Below are 11,833 nucleotides of genomic sequence, written 5' to 3'. Positions count from 1 at the left end.
ATTTTGAGGTCAGATTGTCAAAGGTTAAGGGTCAAACTGGACATAGGAATATACTGTCATGGACACTCAATATCTTGAGAACCCTTTGCTTGACAGACATTAAACTTCGCACACTGGTACATCTTCACGCGAAGATGACCCCTATTGATTTTTAGGTCACATGGTCAAAGATAAGAATAAACTGTCAACTCAATATCTTGAGAAGCCTTTGCTTCACAGATATCAAAACTTGGTACATGAAAGGTGAAGATAACGAACCGTGATCAATATCCTATAAGCAATACAAAATAGAGAGTTGGGCAAACACGGACCCCTGGATATACCAGAGGTGGGATCAGGAGGAGCAAGTATCCCCTGTCGACCGATCTTCAGGAGAAGATGACCCCTATTGATTTTGAGGTCACAATGTCAAAGGTCAGGGTTAAGACTGGACATAGGAATATACCGTTCGCTCAATATCTGGAGAACTCTGTGCTTGACAGACATCAAACTTCGTACGCTGGTACATCTTTTGGAGTAAAATTTAGGAAATTGTCCGTTGAATTTAAAAACAAACAAGAGAGCATCTAAAAAAAAAAATCAGTTTATCTTAACTGTTGTACAGATAGTCTCGTGAATGTAATTTCGTCTGCACTGTATAGAAATTATCAAGTGGGTTTCACCGCCGCCTTGGTCTAAAGGTTAGAACGTTCGCCCTGCATGCGGAAGGCCGGGGTTCGAATCCCGGCTGCGACAGACTTTAGAAGTCGTTAAAACAGGTAGTGGCAGTTCCATCGCCAAACACTCGGCATCCGATGAGAATGTCACGGGTCCTTGAAGAGAACCTAAAACGGACGTCCCGTGTCACAGTAAGTGTGGCACGCTAAAGAACCCACACTGCTCAATGGAGGTAATCGTCGAGCAAAGGCCCAAATTTGAAGCCTTTCACTTGTCTTGGTAATGTCTCCATATGAGTGAAAATTTCTCGCGAGACGTTAAACAAGATACAATCAACAATGGATTTTAAGCAAGTTGCTCTATATCCAGTATATATCAAACTATGTCATACTATTTCCAGAGGTCTTTATTTTTTGTAACTATTTTTATATTGTGCTATATGGGTGCGTAAACTGTGGTATCTTCGGCGATTATTAAAGCAACACAGACATTTTTTTAAAAACTTTCCAGAATATATAACTAGTCTTCTATTAGATTATGACAAATTTTCAAGGGTAGATTTTTTTGCAAAAAAATATTTGACGAGTAATTTAAAGCTGTATGGTCCGAATGACAATATTATTTTCCATCTCGTAAAAACGCTATTAAATCATCGCACGTATGTAGTTATGAGGCTGTATGACATACATTATTTCACCTGTTTTAATCCAAATTATTTGATTTTAAATCGATGTTTACAAATAACCGCGTCAGACTGCCAGTTCAAGTGACAGTCACGTGACCAGTTCAAACTTTCAGATCATTGGTGGTCTTATCTGTGTAAAGCTGTGCATTTTGTTACAACAGTACCGTGTCACAAGTTTAATAGAAATAAAAATATCAAATACCTCGTATTAATTCGTTGTTTTACGCTCTTTCAGCCTTAAAACTAGACAGTTGTGTATGAGTTAATACATCATGTTGGGATTCCCCTGACGCGCGTGGGTACACATATTTACTTTCTAAATAATATTCTCGCTGTTTTCTTTTACATGCAGATGTTTTCAAGCATGTAATTAAGGGAAAGTTAATAACTTTATAAAGTAATTAATCTGCTCTAAAGCAATTATGTACACAAAAAAATACATGAACATCGGATCATACAGCTTTAAACAGCGAGCTATGTTTATTTTGAAATTTAAGCACGATTGTTAATTTTGATGGAGAAAGAAAATTCCTAACATATGTAGACCTTTTAGTATTCTGTATAGTATTTATACACAAAGTACAGTAACATTGAAAATCAACTTCATGTTTTTTATTCCAAAAATCCATATTGCCTTCATAACCAACCACAAGAATCGTAGTAAAAATATAAGTACAAATGTGTTAGTTACCAAGTTATCCACACCATGTGATTATCATTTTTGTTAGGGGAGGAAGCCATGATATTATTCAAGATCACGTGGCCACCATTTCTTACCATTACGTGTTTCATAACAGAATCAGAAATTACATGTAAAACGCCTCTCCACATACTCTCGTGCTTTGCCTTTTGAATAGGTTCGTGTAGCTAATGAAAATTCATTTTTGTTGATTTATTCGCCAGTGCTTTACACAATTTTGAATAACTAAGATATTCAATAGCACCAACCATAACGATAAGTTGGAACCAAATTCATTATAAGCTTAAATAAAAGATTTGGTAATCCGTGGGAACGGATTTAGTCATCCGCGAGAACTAATTGAGTAAATCGCGATTCCAATTATTTTTGCTTATAAGACTAAAGACATACCCCCTCAGGTCTTTCGTACTCACCATATTCAGTAAGTCAATTGTTTGTGGCACCGTATTGAGCAAATATCTGTCAATGGACACGCATGAGTTATATAAGGATAATTATTGTATAGTTTTCAAAACTGTAAATAATTCTTAACCGGAGACTAGTACATCAAAATGTATTGATTTTCACAGTGAGAGAATTACATGCACGATCTCGGAGATGGATGGTGTGATCACTTTTCAATTTACATTAAATCACATTTAATTCACAAGAATATTATTTTCGTGTAATTTTGCGATACTAGCCATTTGCGAAAAGTTCTCACGAAAAAAAACTTCTACACATAGAAGACTAAACAATAAATGATGATTCTCGAAAATTATGTCTCGTAAATAAATATATCAGTGTATCCACGCAGAAATAAGGTATCGCGAAATAAAAGTTATCTACAATACTTGTGCTTGATCCTTGAGGATTTGATTATAACGTATTTGTAGCATATACTTTTAACTTTATGATAACTTCCCAAAATATTTTGGCGTTTCTGCTAAACAAGGTACTTTTTTTCTCAGTGAAAGAAATGTGGTATTTGTATCTTAATAAATTCATTCTTCTTTTGTGAAGATGATGTCTAATTTGCTATGTTTAATTGAATAAAAAAGAGGTGAAAACAACAATCGAATGACCAAAACAAAAAACAAAAACAAACTCAAAGATCATACATAGTACATGTACCTTAATCGAAATAATATTACTCATTCCAACATAATCTTTAAGAATCGTCTTCAGTTGATTCTGTATGTTTAGTCTCATTGATAATGGGATAATTTTGCGACATAACAACGTCATAAGGTGGCGGGGGTTCTTCCATTGCACTTGCAGAGAGTCTTGGACCCTGAATCCCATTTGAAGGCGATCCAAATGAACGTATAGGGCCAATTGTTTGTAATTCTGATCCATGTGAGCTGCCTTCCCTGTCGGAGGTGGAAGATGTTGATGACGTAGATAAAACTTCGTCCTGCTGTGTGTGTCGTATCACTACAGTTCCATTGTCTGCAAATAATACATGTATACAAGTTAACTTCTGTATTTCTTTAAATAGCAATTTCCTATATATTGAGCATACTGTATGAAGCCTTATTTTCACTCATTTGATCTTCGCCATTTTAACAGTGAAATTACAACTGCAGTGAAAATAACCAAGCCATACCATAGGTATTCTGTAATTTGGTTGGCAAACCTAGCCATTTCTATCGCATGTACACAAACCGTGAATTCAAAAGTTTGTAACAAAAACAATGACGAGAAACCGTGAAATAATAGGCGAATTTACAGCTCAATAATGGTTTAGATTTCTCGAAAAAATCTCAAACTTAAATTGGAGTGTTCTTTTATTTGAGCAGTCAAACTTTGAGTAAAATCTCAAACTTACGTCTAAGTTCGACTTCAGTGTATTTAAAGAAATTCAGGCCAGCATAAGTAGCCTGCCTTTCTAATAACATGTATGAACAACGTTAGAGATTAAATATCTCTATACATCGAGCTGTGTATCCTATTTTCCTTTATGTCTGAAATATAAATTAGGCATATCTTACTTGAAGAATAAGCAACAATAGGTTGTGCATTTCTCATAGGCAACGGTGAATCTGTATTTTCGCTTCGCTTGGAGCAGGCAACACAACATGTTATACAAAAGGAAAATCCGACAACAAGGGCAAACGCTATCCCCAGCGAGCTACCAGAGGAACTGTGAACACAATTCGAAAAATCTAGTCAATAGACACTTCAGTATCTAAATCATATAACATATCGGACATGTATTGATTCTAAAACTGAGAAATTGTAGTTAATTGATAACAACAAATTTTATATAATAAATCAATAATGCTGATGATCATGTAACCATGTCTCACATGTTTGTTTTGTGGTAAAAGCAATTCTCTCTAGAATCATTTTCACTGCGTTGCTGATTCCTCTAGCGACCCATCACTTTTGTACTTACATTTCATAGCTGTCCTCTGTGTATGTGGACTTGTAACTGTCGTAGTAGTAGTAGTTGTACGTAGTGTAACTGGTATTCCTACAACAGCTACTTCCACAGCAGTATTCATCAAAGCTACAGTAAACTCTGGACTTTTTAATTTTGTAATGAAGGTTGTAAGATGACGAGTTTGTCTTCCAGCTTTTCCAATCTAAGCCTTTCTCATAATATGTACAATATTTTGTATCTGAAAAGCCTAATACATAAATTATACAAATTAGGAGGACTTGTGAAGCATATTATTTCTAATAATTTCTTACTTTTATAATTACATGTATAGAGATAATACAGATTTTCATTCAATAAATGTAATCATCTTTCATTACAATTAAAGTGGATAGAAAACTATTGTTTGTCATTAGGAAATTACACTTTAAATGATTAGGGTTCAGAACGTACGCGTGGCATAGAAATTAAAAAAAAAAGTAATACCTAATGCTGTCACAATTATCAACAGGTGTAAGCACTCCATCACACTAGGAAGAAGTCTGTATTTAATGCAACACAACGCTTCCGTACTGTTAAGAAATGCATCCACCGACTTCGCAGCTCCATCGAATCAAGTTCAAAAACAGAACAGGAAATTCACATCATCTCTGTGGTGTACCTTCCATAATTATCTACCCGCCATGTTAAGTTGCCCTTAATGACCTTCAATTTTATTTAGATCGCATTTGCGGTAAACATCGTCGATCAATGACGATGGGACGAATGAATTATTATAATGAATTCCTCGCAGTAGTGCACTCCATTTGGGACAATACAAAATGCTAAATCTAGTACTAAACAAAGAGCTCGTGTAGCTGTTAGAGGAGCATGAACACGATATGAGCTGATTTTTTTTTTTCAAATTTAATTTCTCCATTTTAAGGTCACATGAGTAAACTCAGGTGACATATTGCAATTGGTTGTCGTCGTGCGTTAACAATTGAACATATTTAACTTCTTAATAACTACCATTCCAATTCTTTTCATATTTGGTATGAAGCATCATTGGGACAAGGGGAACAGAAATTGTAAATTGCAGGACTCTAGCTCCCCCCGGGGACCTAAGGGAGGAGCAAAAACTGCTCAAAATTGACAAATTTTCAAAAATCTTCTTCACAAGAACCACACACGTGTAAGAAAAACTAAACGCATAGTGATGTAGAGCAGGAAGGCCTTTACCAAAATTATAAACTTCAATCCCCGAGGTAGGGGTTCTGACCCCAGGGTGGGGCCAAACAGTGAAACTTGTTATATAGTGTTTATGTGTAAAACACTTAAATAAAATCTTCTTTAGTGCTCTTAATACTAAATTAAAGGTAAATAGCTAGTCTTTTACCAAAATAGTAAATTTGATGATCGCCAGAGTAAGGGTTCTGACCCCAGGATGGGGCTAAACCTAGTATATAGTATTTATGTGTAAGTTTGCTGATCCTGTATAAAATCTAAATGCATACTTAGGAATAGCAGAAAGGGATGTACAAAAATGGTGAATGTCATAACCAGGGTTATGACTGTAGGATGAGTCCAAATTAGTCATATCTTTTGATGTTTTAAAGTTAATACATCTATTATTTAAAGCTTTTCTTCGGTGTATGCACTTTTGAGGGCAGTGAAGTTTTAAGAAAACATCTTGTTTTATACTGTTGCTGAACATTAGAATTTAGCTTACATGTAGATATTCAGAACAGGAATTTTTTTTTTCTAGATTTCATAGCCCATGGAAGTAGTGATACTTTTTCACTAGTATTTAGGTAACCGATAAGGCCTGTGGGCAATATTTAGAAAAAATCAGCAAAAATTTTAATGTCAGTTTTCGAGGTACGTGGGATATGCAGAGCTCACAATTCTTTGTTATGTAAACAAGTAGGTTAAATATTCTAGTAAAAGTTTCGTTTAAAGCATTTTTTTTTTCAATTTACAAGTTAATTCTGAACACAATTTTTAGCATTTTCTAGTGTTTGTCACATCTAATTTTGCTTTAAACATGATATTTTTGAGTAATTTGTATGTAAACAAAAACATGAAAAGGGCCTTGTTTACGTAACAAAGAATTGAGTGTTATATAGTACTTGTACCTCAACAACTGATATTTATGCCCCTCTTTTATTGCTTTGCAACTGTTGGTCGGTAGACCACATGTTGTCCGCTCAATATCTTGAGAACCATTCACTTGAACGTAAAGATATTTCATATGTGGGTTGGTTATGAGTAGAAGAGGACCCCTATTGTTTTTTAGGTCAAGGGTCAATCTACTCTGGACATTTGAATATACTGTCCGCTAAATATCTTGAGAACCCATTGCTTGATAGACATCAAACTTGGTACACTGGTACATCCTAAAGAGTAGATGACCCCTATTGATTTTCAGGTCAGATGGTCAAACTGGACATAGGAATATACTGACCACTCAATGTTTAAAGAACCCTTTGCTTGATAGACATCAAACCTGGTACACTGGTATATCTTTAGAAGAAGGTAGCCCCTATTGATTTTGAGGTCACATAGTCAAGGGTCAAATTGGACATAAAAAATATACTGTCTGTTCAATATCTTGAGAACCCTTTGCTTGACAGACATCAAACGTGGTACACTAGTAAATCTTCAGGAGATGACCCCTATTGATTTTGAGATCACATGGTCAAGGGTCAAACTGAACATTGGAATATATTGTCCGCTCAATATCTTGAGAACATTTTGCTTGACAGGCATCATCACACTTAGTACACTGGTACATCTTTAGGAGAAGATGACACCTATTAATTTCAAATTCACACAGTTAAGGGTTAAAGTGGACATAATAATATATTTTCTTCTATATTTTAAGAATTATTTGCCTGATTGACACCAAACTTGGTACACTGGTACAGCATAAGGAGTAGATGACCCCTATTGATTTTTAGTTCACATGGTCAATCCACTTTTGTCATAGAAAGATATTGTCCGCTCAGTATTTTCAATTGATGATATTACTATCAATTAAATGATGTGTGTGTATAACCCTTTTCAAATTTGCACCGGGGGGATATGTGTTTTACAAACATCTCTTGTCATTTGGTTGACCATTAGAATACCTTAATTAAGCATTAAAAACCTTATCAAGAGGCCCATAGGCCTTATCGGTCACCTGAGTACTAGTTAAAAGTATCACTAGTCCCAAGGTTATGGAATGTAGAAACAATTCCTTTTCTGAATATCAAAGCTAAATTCTAATATTCAAAACAGTATAAAACAAGATGTGTTCTTAAAACTGCAATGCCCTCAAAAGTGCATACACTGAAGAAAGCCGTTACATAATATAATACATGTATATATGCATTAACATTAAACGATATCACTAAACTAATTTGGACTCATCCTTGGATCAAAACAATGGGTTGCGAAATTCACCATTTTTTGTATATCCTTTTCTGCTATTCCTAAATATGCATTTCGATTTAATACGGTATCAGCAAACTTAAACAAGAGGTATTGTGAGCAATGCTCACTAAGAATACCCCCGCTTACCCCAATCTCCCAAACGGTGTTGTTAGTAGGTATAAATTACCTCTTTCCTGAGTGTCAAAAAGAAAGGGCATGGCAAAACCTTAAGTAGTCTCTTCTCTAGGTGTGCGCTTGACCTTTTGACCCCAAAATCAATAGGGAACTTATTCCTTCATATGGTAGTCCATATGTATGATTTTGTGACGGTATGTGGAAAGGATAACGCTTTCGAGCCCGGAAACCAAATTGCTACTTCGATATCCAGTGCGCTTGATCTTTTGACACTACAATCGATAGGGAACATCTTCGTCCAATGGGTAGACCATATACATGTATATGATATGGTGACTGTAGGTGGAGAGGATGACGCTTTAGAGCCCGGAAACGATTGCGTCAACAGACGGACGGACAACCCGATTCCAGTATATCTCCCCACAACTTTGTTGCAGGGGGGGGGGGGGTATAAAAAGTTGTTTAAATCATTATAATTATTTTGGCACCACCCTGAAACCAAACCCTTACCCCCTAGGATCATGAAATTTACAATTTTGGTAAAGGACTATCTGCATCATCTAAATATCCATTTAGTTTTAATTTAGCATTAAAGCAGATATCCTCTATCTGTTTAGCACATATATACATACTAAGTTTGGCCCCACCCTGGAGTCAGAATATCTACCCCGGGGATCGTTCCTGAAAGTTACAATTTTGGTAGAGGCCTTCTTCTATAGCACTATGCATTTAGTTTTTCTTAAAGATACGCAGGTGCAGAAAAGAAGATTTTTGAAAATTAGTCAATTCTTCGCGGTTTTTCCCACACTCTTCAGGCCCTAGAGGTGCAGGATCCTGAAATTTATGTCCCCTTTGTCCTAGAGATGCTTCATACCAAATTTGAAAAGAATTGGAATAGTAGTTGTCAAGAAGATTGAATGATTGTTGTTTAACGTCCCTCTCGAGAATATTTCACTTATATGGAGACGTCGCCACTGTCGGTGAAGGGCTACAAAATTTAGGCCTGTATTCGGCGCTTATGGCCTTTTAGCAGGGAGGGATCTTTATAGTGCCACACCTGTTGTGACACGGGACGTCGGTTTTTACGGTCTCGTCTGAAGGACTGCTCCCATTTAGTCGCCTCTTACGACAAGCAAGGGGTACTGAGGACCTATTTTAACCCGGATCCTTGCCAAGAAGAAGTTAAAATTTCTATTGTACACACATTTGATAACTGACCATTTTGGCCCCACCCTAATACCAAAACCCCTTCCCCCTGTTATCATCAAATTTACAATTCTGGTAAAGGACTACCTGTTCTTTCTAATTATCCATTTAGTGTCAATAGCACTAAAGAAGGTGTTATATAAGTGTTTTACACATAAACACTATCTACTAAGTGTGGCCCCGCCCTGGGATCAAATCCTATATCCCTGGGATCATGAAATTTACAATTTTGGTAAAAGACTACCTGCTCTTTCTGCATATCCATTTAGCATCAATAGCACTAAAGAAGATGGTATTTAAGTGTTTAACACATAAACATTATATACCCAGTTTGACCCCGTCCTGGGGTCAGAATCCTTACCCGGGGATCATGAAATTTATATTTTTTGGTAAAAGCCTTCCTGCTCTATATCGCTATTTAGTTTCTCTTAAACATATGTACATGTGCGGTTGTAGAGAAGAATTTTGAAAATTTGTCACGTTTTGGCAGTTTTTGCCCCGTCCCTAAGGCTCCAGGAGTGCAGAAGTCCTGAAACTTACAATTTATGCCCCCCCCCCCCCCCCGTCCCAAAGATTGATTGATTGTATTTTGTTTAAAGGGGCATGGACACGATTTGAGCTGGAAAAATTTCAAATTTTATTTTTCCATTTTGATTACAATGCTTTACTAAATTATATCTAATGGTCAACCAAAATTTAAATATCAGTTGTTGAGTTATAAGTGAGATACAGCACTTGTAATTCTTTGTTATGTAAACAAGGTTCGTGCCATGTTTATGTTTACATTAGACTGTTTAATAGAGAATAGCATATTTAAAACAAAATGAGATGTACCAAACTTTAGAAACTATTTAATTTTGTTAAGAATTCACTTATAAATTGAAAAAAATCTGCTTTAAAAGAAACTTTTACTAGTTTATTTAACCTATGTAAACAAAAGCATGAAAGCAAGGACTTGGACCTCTGTATCTCCCATGTACATACTTTGAGTACTGACATTCAATTTTTTGCTGATCATTAGTAATACCTTAGTTAAGCATTCTAAACATTAAAAATCGAAAAATTTACTGCTCAAATCCTCTCTCTCTCTCTCTCTCTCTCTCTCTCTCTCTCTCTCTCTCTTTCTCTCATATGGAGACTTCACCAAGAGCGGTGAAGGGCTTAAAATTTAGGCCTTTGCTCATCGCTTACGGTCATTGAGTAGTGAGGGTTCTTTAACGTGACACGGGGCATCCGTTTTTAAGGTCATCTCCGAGGACCCATGTCATTCACACCTGATGCCGAGCGTTTGGCGATAGAAAGTCACTACCTGTTTTAAGAACGACTTAGGTATTTTCGCCGGCGGGATTCGAACCGCGGTCTTCTGCATGCTGGGCGAACGCTCTAACCTCTGTACCATCGCGGTGATGTGTCCCAAAGATGATTCATACCAAATTTGAAAAGTTATCAAGAAATTGTTTACTCAGGTGACCTAAAAATCGAAAAACAAAATTTTACAATTTTCAGCTCAAATTGTGTTCACGCCCCTTTAAAGAGGACTGCTACACCAGGGAAATTTGATGGGAATTCAAGGACCGGATATGTGGAACAATATTTTGAAATTGACATTTTTCAAAATTTACTTTATTTAGTCAATACATGGAGTTTAGTAGAAAGCAATCTGAAATAAATTTAAAACACCAGCTTCACTCGAACACACGACCTACACAGTTCATCAGTCAACGTGCTAACCTACTGAGTTACTCCATGGTATTTAAAATGAATTGACAAATATTGTTGATATTTATATTTTCATCCATGTTTTCAAAGGAAGTCAGCCATTATGACGTAGAGTACCCCCTTAATTTGAAAAAACTAAGATGTCGGGGAGGAGCCGACCTATCATACAATTTTTCTCCAATTTGATAACAACTGCATAAACAAATTGGTAAATCTGAACATTTTGCAATGGTGCAATCTAATTAAAATTAGATGCACTAGATGAAGCGCGGCAAATCACAATTAAATAATATTGCGTGTTTGAATAGTTGTCCACATGAATTGAATGAACGATATCTTTAATTCAAATGAATTGCGATCATTGTGTTATATTTATTGATATCATATACAGTAAATAAAACTTTATTGATTTAATTTGAACGTATTTATTGTATATAATATATACAAAAGGATCAGAAGCAAGATCGTACAACTTACACGAGTTCTTCTCCCTATAACCTAATACAAGTTACAACACACAATTGTCATTGAAAAAAATAAAACTTGATTATTACTCGTAGGCAGTCACTTAGAGTTCCAAATGAGATGTTCCTTATGTAACATAAGTGAGATCTCTTTCCGAATTGAAAATTAGATAATGATTTTACGAATGCAATTGTAATCCGTCATGCCAAATAGTTGACCAAAGACAAAATGAACGGTCGTTCTTAAAATTTGAAACTCAGTATTACGAATGTGTTTATAATGATAGTTTTTGACCAGTGCGACAATTATAAATATGCGTCGTTTCTTCTCGTCAAACGCAATGATCAAAAACGTAATGCACTATATGAATGACAAACAGAAAAACTGCTATATTATAAACAGTGGCCTGATTTCTTGGACATTTTCAGGTAGTGTACAACCTAGTTTCGGTAAAATGTTTTAACTTTAAAGTTATAAACTGCAAACTTCCCATAACAGCCCC

General features: G+C 35.7%; 1 protein-coding gene across 1 annotated transcript; it reads right to left on the bottom strand.

Moving 5' to 3' along the window:
• Window positions 1-1,939: 1,939 nt before the first annotated feature.
• On the bottom strand, window positions 1,940-5,215 carry LOC125653259 (uncharacterized). Its single transcript, XM_048882634.2, has 4 exons — window positions 4,894-5,215; window positions 4,423-4,657; window positions 4,016-4,167; window positions 1,940-3,473 (listed from the first exon to the last, which is right to left on the bottom strand). The coding sequence occupies exons 1-4, from the start codon at window positions 4,931-4,933 to the stop codon at window positions 3,193-3,195; spliced, it is 708 nt and encodes a 235-aa protein (XP_048738591.1). The 5' UTR covers window positions 4,934-5,215; the 3' UTR covers window positions 1,940-3,192.
• Window positions 5,216-11,833: the final 6,618 nt, after the last annotated feature.

Source organism: Ostrea edulis, chromosome 7 (assembly GCF_947568905.1).
Source record: "Ostrea edulis chromosome 7, xbOstEdul1.1, whole genome shotgun sequence".
Taxonomy (NCBI): Eukaryota; Metazoa; Mollusca; class Bivalvia; order Ostreida; family Ostreidae; genus Ostrea; species Ostrea edulis.
This window is presented reverse-complemented; position numbering and strand designations above follow the sequence as displayed.